The sequence below is a fragment of the Fundulus heteroclitus genome, chromosome 9, assembly GCF_011125445.2.
Source record: "Fundulus heteroclitus isolate FHET01 chromosome 9, MU-UCD_Fhet_4.1, whole genome shotgun sequence".
Lineage (NCBI taxonomy): Eukaryota > Metazoa > Chordata > Actinopteri > Cyprinodontiformes > Fundulidae > Fundulus > Fundulus heteroclitus.
In genome coordinates, this window is record NC_046369.1 from 37,040,959 (window position 1) to 37,049,317 (window position 8,359).

General features: G+C 42.3%; 1 protein-coding gene across 1 annotated transcript; it reads right to left on the reverse strand.

The window, feature by feature from the left end:
* Window positions 1–387: 387 nt before the first annotated feature.
* Window positions 388–4,560, reverse strand: znf648 (zinc finger protein 648). The gene is made up of 2 exons (XM_021309375.2): window positions 4,354–4,560; window positions 388–4,158 (listed from the first exon to the last, which is right to left on the reverse strand). The coding sequence occupies exon 2, from the start codon at window positions 4,156–4,158 to the stop codon at window positions 2,884–2,886; it is 1,275 nt and encodes a 424-aa protein (XP_021165050.2). The 5' UTR covers window positions 4,354–4,560; the 3' UTR covers window positions 388–2,883.
* Between the last annotated feature and the right edge of the window lie 3,799 nt (window positions 4,561–8,359).

The following is an 8,359-nucleotide window of genomic DNA, read 5'->3' on the forward strand; positions in this document are numbered from 1 at the left end:
GCGTATCCTTTTCCTATCAGTCGGCAGAAGCCAAGTGTGATTGGCCAAGGAATGCAACACACACAAACAGCATGTATGGCACCGGCTGCCAGTAATGTGTCACAGCGAAAGCACATTGAGCACTGAATGGATTTATGAAAGAACGTTTCAAACAGCCTCCTGACAGTCAAAGAATTCTAATTGGCCGACTCAAGACATTATCTTTAGTAACTCTTACATAATCACTGATACAGTCATTTAAATACATAATGAAGTTGTTGTAGTATCTGGAAAGTCAGCATCTCTTTGAACTCCACCTTCATATTACATGCAATGCTGTGCTGTATCTGATTCGCTTAAAACAACAATGAATACACAACATGAAAGAAGCCAAGGTTTACCAGATAATAAAGCATGGACAGTGCATTTTTAATACAGCTAGGCATTTATTCGCCACAGGTGGTCTTAAATGTACATTTGGAACATCAGCATGGCTAAATTGCAACATTGGGATTCATTTAACTTCCCCCTTTTTATTACTAAATATATATTGCTTATGGTGGTGCTGCTTGTAAAAGGAATAAAATGTAATTGAGCTGGTAAACAACATTGGATAACAAAGCACAGCAAATTATGAAGCTAAAGAACTTGCTTCAACGTACGCAGACAGAAACATGAAATCATTTCTGATCCCTCTTGTCTGTGCCATCCAAACCGCTGTGGTCTGTTGGATGCTTAAATTTTATTCTGCCTTAAATAAGCTTTCCACTGTAATCCAAAGGGTATTTGAAAATGATCTATATATTTGTTTGAAACATGCAAATATGTCCTACACTGTAGGACATATTTGCCAACTAAAAAATAAATATATTGAATGTTATAGTAAAATGATCCCATGGAGATGAATTCACCATTTTAACAAAGCTCATAAATCAGGCTCAAATGAATTTTCACCTATAGAGAGAGAGTTGTTGGTGGTGTTGTCAGCTCTGGCGTAGAAGCCGCTCTACAAAATGCACTAATGTCAAAATGACCTATAGCAATGTTATTTACAAGGGTGTAAATAACTAGACCTTTTCTCGTGGACTTGTCCTTCCCACACTGGTACAGGACTCATTGAAGGAGAAACCTTTTAGCGTCACGGCTGATCATCAACACTTTAACCTACTAAGCACATTTGTTACAATGATAATTTGTTCAAATTGCTATGCCAACACAAAAAGCAGGAAACAATAGTAAATCTTACTGCTTTACCTTTGCAGCAATGGCTTAAGCGAATTTTTTAGTGTAACTACTGTGTAACTACTGTCCAGCTACTGGCTATGGCTAGCTGTGCAGTGATTCTAGTGCTAGCTTGCATTTTCTTTGTATTGCTGTCCACTTCCGTAACATGGAAACCATGTCAGTGTCTCAGTTTGTGAAAAAAAGCACATGTAGAGTTTCAGGTATATTGCAGTAGCTTCCCACCACAACAAGAGGAAGCCCTTCACTTTCCAGTTAATGGGAGAACAAAATGTAAGTTTGAAGGAGATTGTACACCTTAACAGCTACTGTACGTCTTGGTTTTGCTTTATATGACCGCTGCTGTTGCTGCTCACAAACTGCAGCGTGGAGAGTTTTATTTTTCATATATTTTTAGACGCAGGAGAAGGAAATGACACCATGCTGAAAGCCAGTACAAATCATTCAAAGTCAAGTCTGTCAGTCAGCTGCCGCTACTTTACTGCTGCGCCAAAATGTAAAGCGGCAAAGTCGTGCATATTATCAGTTACATTTGAATTCTCACTTTAATAAAAGCCTAACACGTCTGTAACCGGTTTCACATCACTGTCGGCTCCAATATCAGAGCCGTGTTGGTGGAAATTTTTAGCCCTCGACATTCTCATGGGAACCCAGCTCCGTGGGGGAAGAATGTGTGAGGGTTTAACTCTCAGCTAACTGTAATTATAAATACAAACAGTGTAGTCACATATACAGTGTGGGAAAAGTATTTTCTCTTACATTTTTTTCTAAATTTGCTTTCCCGTCTGACTTAAATATTCCAGATAATCAGAATATATTAATCAAGCAAGAACAACCTGGTTAAATTGTTAGAAACTGTTTTCAAATGATTTCATAATATAAAGCAAGAGAGGCCATGCAAATCACTCTGGCTCTATGTGAAAAAGCTATTTTCTCTGTTAAATGGTGACATAACAGTGATGAACTACTTTTTTTTTATTTCATTGCCGCAATAGGACTTGGGTCATGACTTGGGTCACAAAGTGCACCTCTGAGTTGCTATAAAAAGAAAAAGTTGTTTTGGAGATATGTGAACCTTAATCCAGTTGAGATGTTGTGAACATTGCTGGTCCCTTTATTGCTGTTTGAAATCCCCTCTGATTTGTTTAATTAAAACAATTCTGGGGCAAAGACTGGCACATTAGTAAAGTGCTAAAAAAAACTAGAAATAAAGATAACTAGAGCCATTAAACAAAAAAAATCCAACAATTCTGAAAAGAAAAGACGGCATCAAGAGACTCATTGCCAGTCTCTTAATGCCCTTTGAGGAACAACTAGTTATTAGATTTAGAGTTTGCTACATTTCCATAAAGGGCCTGGTTGGTTTGGATAATGTTTTCCTTGATAAACTGAATCCTTGAGACGTTTTTTTTTATCTTTATCTAACATTAAAGTGTGTTTGATGATCTGACACTGAAACAAAGAAGTAAAAACAAAATAACCCTGTACGTTTCATGGCTCTGTGGGACATGAGTCTTCTACTCTCATGCAGGTCCGGTGTCTACATAGCAGTAATCATAAAAATAAAATAAATCTTACAATGTTGTACTGAGGTCAACCAATACTGAGTAAAGATTTCTGACACAGAGGTCAAACCTCAATGAGACCATCTGTTAATCAGCATCATAGTTTTTTCTCTTTGTGTTCCACCAAATGCTGTGCGAGTTTTGTGGCACACTGGAAGGATTTGTCGCACTCTACGCAGACAAAGATCCTCCCAGCACAGGTTTGCTCCTGGTGGAGCTTCAGCTGCGTGAGGTGGCTGAAGTTCTTGCTGCAGCCCGTGCAGCTGTGCGGCTGCTGGTTGTTGTGGACGAACTGATGGCGCACCAGGCGGGAGGCCATGGCGAACGCCACGCCGCACTCTCCGCACTTATGAGGCCGCACTCCGCTGTGAATGGCTATGTGCTCCGTCAGGTTGGAGGACTTGGTGAAACACTTGGAGCACACGGAGCAGACAAACGGCCGCACTCCCATGTGGACTTTCTGGTGCTCGGCCATGCGGCTGGCGAGGGCGAATGTTTTCCCACAGTCTGGGCAGGAGAAGGGCTTTTCCCCAAGGTGCTTGCGCTCGTGGCGCTTGAGGGAGAGGGGTTTGTTGAAGGTCTTGCCGCAGTGCACACACGGGAAAGGCTTGTTGTTGGTGTGCATGTTGCGCTCGTGCTTTCGCAGGTCAGAGGAGCGGATGAAGTCCCTGCCGCAGGTTTCACAGATGTAGGGCTTCTCGCCGGTGTGCGTGCGGATGTGCTTGCGGTAATCTGAGGACCAGATGTATGTTTTGTCGCAGAAGGGACAGTGATATGGTCTTTCCCCAGTGTGCAGACGCTTGTGCTGCTGCAACGTGCCCTGGTGTGAGTAAGCCTTGCCACATATATCGCACACGTGCGGTTTGAGGCCAGAGTGTGTTTGTAAGTGGCTCTGCAGGTTGCAGCGTTTCTTGAAAGCCCAGTGGCAGTGTGTGCATTTGAAGGGACGGTCCTCAGTATCCACTGCATCCCGTCTTTTCATTGCAACCAAAAGGCGCGGGACGTTGTCATCTTTACATTTCCTCGGTGACTTCTTGGCCGAAGGGCTTTTCTTGGTCTTGTCATATTTGGAACATGGTGACGTGGTTCCGCTGTGGACTTGCTTCTCAGGGATGTCTACCTCATCGGCTGAAAGCTCAGCAAACCTCTCCAAGAGAGACCAGTTTGGTGTTTGAGGATTCAGATAAAGAACTCCATTGTCACTGCTCTCAGCAAGCAGGTCTTCACCAGCACACACACTGCCAAACGAAGAGTAGGTCTTCCCATTTTCAGGGTTACTTGCAATGTGGCAATCAGAAGGACAATGATTTGCATAAAGTCTCACTTGACATTTTCTTTTACTTTTTTTCCCGGCAGCTGTCCTTTTAGACATCTGTAGGATCAAGGGAGATTTTGTTTCACAACTTTTGAACATGCAAAAATATCTTGAAAGCATCCAACAGTACACATGCCCTTGATCACTGCAGCAGTATGGCACCCAAACACCAAAACCTCGACATAAAATTATGACTATTTCTAATCAAATACACATATGTTCACGTAAGTTTAAAGGCTGAACATGTCTTACATTGCGTTCTCACTCCAAGCAGGCCAGGTCCAAGAGATGCCACGGAGACATACTAGGACAGGGTCTTCAATAACTCTGGGAAAGATGTCGTTACAGGCGGAGTTTGGAAGCAGTCGTCGGTGAGTCAGCATCTATCCTGCAAGTCAGCAGCAATCTGGATATCCTCACAGCCAGGCTCCCCTTACCGCCCACTGACCTGCTTTACCAGCTGTTTGCAGAGTGTGAAGTAAGTTACACACGCGGTCAGAATCAGAGAGGGTGAACTGATATCCGGGCTGGACGAGGTAGAACATATCTGTTCGTGCGGTTGCTCTCTGGAGTTTAGGGCCATTACTGAAAGCGTTAAAGGCTGTGATGACTTTTAGGCTTTTCACTATTGCTGTTAAGTTTTTTTTTCTTCTTCTGGTAAACAGATGATTTTACAACCTGCCCAAGGTATAAATAGATGTTCACATTTTGAGAATGCATAACTTTTTTTTTTGTTCCACTCGTGCCTGCATAATTTAATTTGGGCCATCATAGATGTCAATTAGGTCAGATTACATAAAAAAAAAATTTAGTTAATTTGAAACTATTGCAAAAACCGGTTATCAGAGCCCACTCTGTCAGCTGGTTAGATTTTCCACAAACCACACAGAAGCCACTACAGAACCACGTCAAATCTGCATGCTGAATATCAGAAGAGAACCACATGGAAAAATAAACTGCATATGACAGCGACTTGGGGATGTCAGAATATGAACATTGTTAGGGACCAGCTCTAGGGTATTCTTGGGATATCTGGTGTACGACACTGACTTCCCATCAGCAAACTATAACTATTTTGTCTTTCATGGCATGAAGTCAAATTTAGAGGTCTGGCAATGTGAAATCCCTGGACAAAAACTCACAACTCCAAAGCCTGTACAGAGCCAGGGGAAACATTTGTGTAAAATGTATCAAAACCCCAAAGTTGTTTAGATCCAAAATAACCATTGTGCTCGTACATTTAAGGCATACCTTCTGGAGACCCCTTTGTGTACCGAGTTTCGCAGGTCCAAAGGAGCTGACGGATAGGGGGCGCTGTTGAGTCGTTTTCACAATCTATGCTGAGTCCACTGTGAGGAACTGTGGATATTATATCACTATAGCAACTAATGCCAGCTGGCAGTTTCAGTGTGAAGAGATATGAGATAAAAGGCCATAAATGATCAATAATACTGACATAAAAATATATGTAGCCTAATATAAATTACCCAGAAAATAGCATTCAATAATAAAAAATCATACATGAGATTTGAATATCTATCCCTATAATTAATTAAAATACTTAACTTCCAAGACAAATAAACTGACACATAAGGTTTTATTGACAGATTTGACGAAGTTTGTTAACGACACTTTTAACTTCCTCTGAATGTTCAGTCCAGTTTTTATCGTTTCCTTTCTTATACTGACTTTTTTTTGTTTTGTTTTACATGGACTGCTCTGCTTAACCCTCCTGTTATGTTCATTTGTTAGGAACAGCAATGCTGTTCCCGGGTCAGTTTGACCCGGTGCATGTTTAATTATCCAAAAGATGTCTGAAACCAAAAAAATCTTAACAATCATTGTTAATATTTCATTACTGACTCCATTACTAACTATTCTATCAATATTCAGTGCAATGGTGTTCCTTACCTCTAACAGGTAATGATCCAATTATGATAATTCACTCGTTTTTTTTTTTTAAAAACTGCATGTTTAAACTTTTTTAATGTTTCACCAGTTTATTTCTTTTGAAAGACCAACATATAAAACACAATAGTTTTACACAACATTGAAACTTAACATTTAAAATTTGTTTTACATACATGCACTGTTTGTGAACCAGAAATGAACAAAATCGCAATACAACAATACAAAAAACAAGCAATTGCAATATGAACAAGGTGTATGTGTGTGTGTGTCTGTCTGTCTCTCTGTACATCTACACAGCACAGGAGTGACATGTTATCACACTGTGCTTTGTGCAAATGAATTTTGCACATTTCGCGCAGGTCATGCTTGTCTTGACATCGTCAGATGGCCTGCAGACCTGGCACCTCTTCCTCTTTCTTTTCCCCTCAGCAACAACCTATAAACAAGAGGACCATGATTACTTTAGTATGTTGTCTTTTTGCTGATCCCAAGACACACACAACTCACTCTCATACACTTATACACACACATGCACACACACACACACACACACACAAACACTTACTTACCTCACGCATTGGTGTACTTGATGCAGTCCTCTCCTGGATCTCCCTCACCGTGGCTGCAGCGGCTGGGGTCCTTGGCAGGTGCTGCCTCCGTTGGATGTGCGGTGTCACAAGCGCCTTCCCCAGCTCCTCGAGAAAGATGCGCCTCTTGTATAGCTTTGACACATTCCAGTCAGGAAATATCTCCGTCCAGATGATAAAGGCATTGTAGGCTGATACATCGATCATGTTATAAAAGATGACCAATGGCCAGCGCGCAGTCATCCGTTTGGTGCTGTAGGACCCTGTCACTTTGTCCAAGTTGTCTACCCCCCCTTTGGTGGCATTGTAATAAAGGATCATGCTTGGTTTCTGGTCCTCTCTTGTGCTGATTTCCGCATTTTTGTGCAGAGTGCTCATGAGCACAACATTTTTCGCCTTTTTGGGGCAGTAAGACACTAGGGCTGTGGTGTCTGTGAAGGCAAACATGGAAGATTGAGGAGCCCTGTCCTTGATTGCCAGCAGCTCAGCAGGGAGTTCAGCCCTGTTCTTTCAAACAGTTCCGACCATTGTGAGCTTTCTTTTTAGAAGTTCCTGACCCAAGTTGTAGTTTGTGAAAAAATTGTCACAGGTTATGTTCTGTCCCCTGAGACCCTGTGCCATGTCGAGCACGACCCTTGTGCCCTGATTCTTTTCTGGGGCTCCTCCAACCGGCTTTCCAGTGTAAACCTGCATGTTCAATGCATAGCTGGTGTTTGCATCACATGCTGCCCAGATTTTTATCCCATATTTAGCTGGTTTGGAAGGCATGTATTGCCTAAATGGGCAGCGACCTCTGAATGCCACCAGCCTTTCATCCACTGTGACATTAGGGCCTGGGTTATAGAGTAGCGGAAGTTGCTCTACCCACTTGTCCCACACTGTCCTAATAGCTGCCAGCTTGTCTCTCTCCCGTCTACCAGCCCTTGTCTCTCGATTATCAAATCGGATTACTCTGGAGAAAATGTGAAAGGTCTCCAGAGACATTGTGGCTCGAAATATAGCCCTGCCTGTCTCTGCATCCCACAGACTGGCTGTTGATTCATCCTTCGACTTATAGACCCCAGCCAGGATGAGGAGCCCCAAATACGCATCTAAATGTGTTCTGTCCAGCTCCTTCCACTTCTCCCCAAAAACACGCCTCCCTTCAAGATTAGTCATTTCCAGAATGATTTTCTGTATTGAATCTGGCATGACCAGCTCAAAAGCTGACTTGATGTCAGTCACACGAGTCACTGCCATCCTAGTGGGCCCTGGCACTGTCTTTATTATGTTTTCTGCAGACAGTTTTGCCTGACGCATATTTGGGGATGAAGACCACTGTATTTCACCATTTTTTGACATGAATGTCATGCTTGGAGGAATAGGAATAGCAATTCCCTCATCTGGTTCAAAATCAGAATCATTAGAATCAGAATTTAGCTCAAGATAGTCTTCATCTTCAGACACATCCTCCTCTATTTCACTGTCATGATCAATGATTACTTCCAGAGCCTCTTGGACTGTCATCCTTTTGCTTCTGCTGCTCATTTTGTAAAGGTCTGCCAGACAGAGTGTAATGTTGGTAGGATGCCCATGCAGAGAATCTTTTAAATGTTTTGCCCCGCCCCTGTTGAATGTCCACTGAATGTGGGTGGGGTTTTCCCGCGAGAACATAAATGGTTCCCGTCAAAAGTCATAACACCTGCACCTGTGTGTATGTGTGTGTGTGTGTGTGTGTGTGTGTGTGTGTGTAGGATTGGGGTGAAACATGTCTCATAGTT

Excerpts from the sequence above, each read along its gene's own strand:
- znf648 (XM_021309375.2), bottom strand. The coding sequence starts at position 4,158 with ATGTCTAAAAGGACAGCTGCCGGGAAAAAAAGTAAAAGAAAATGTCAA.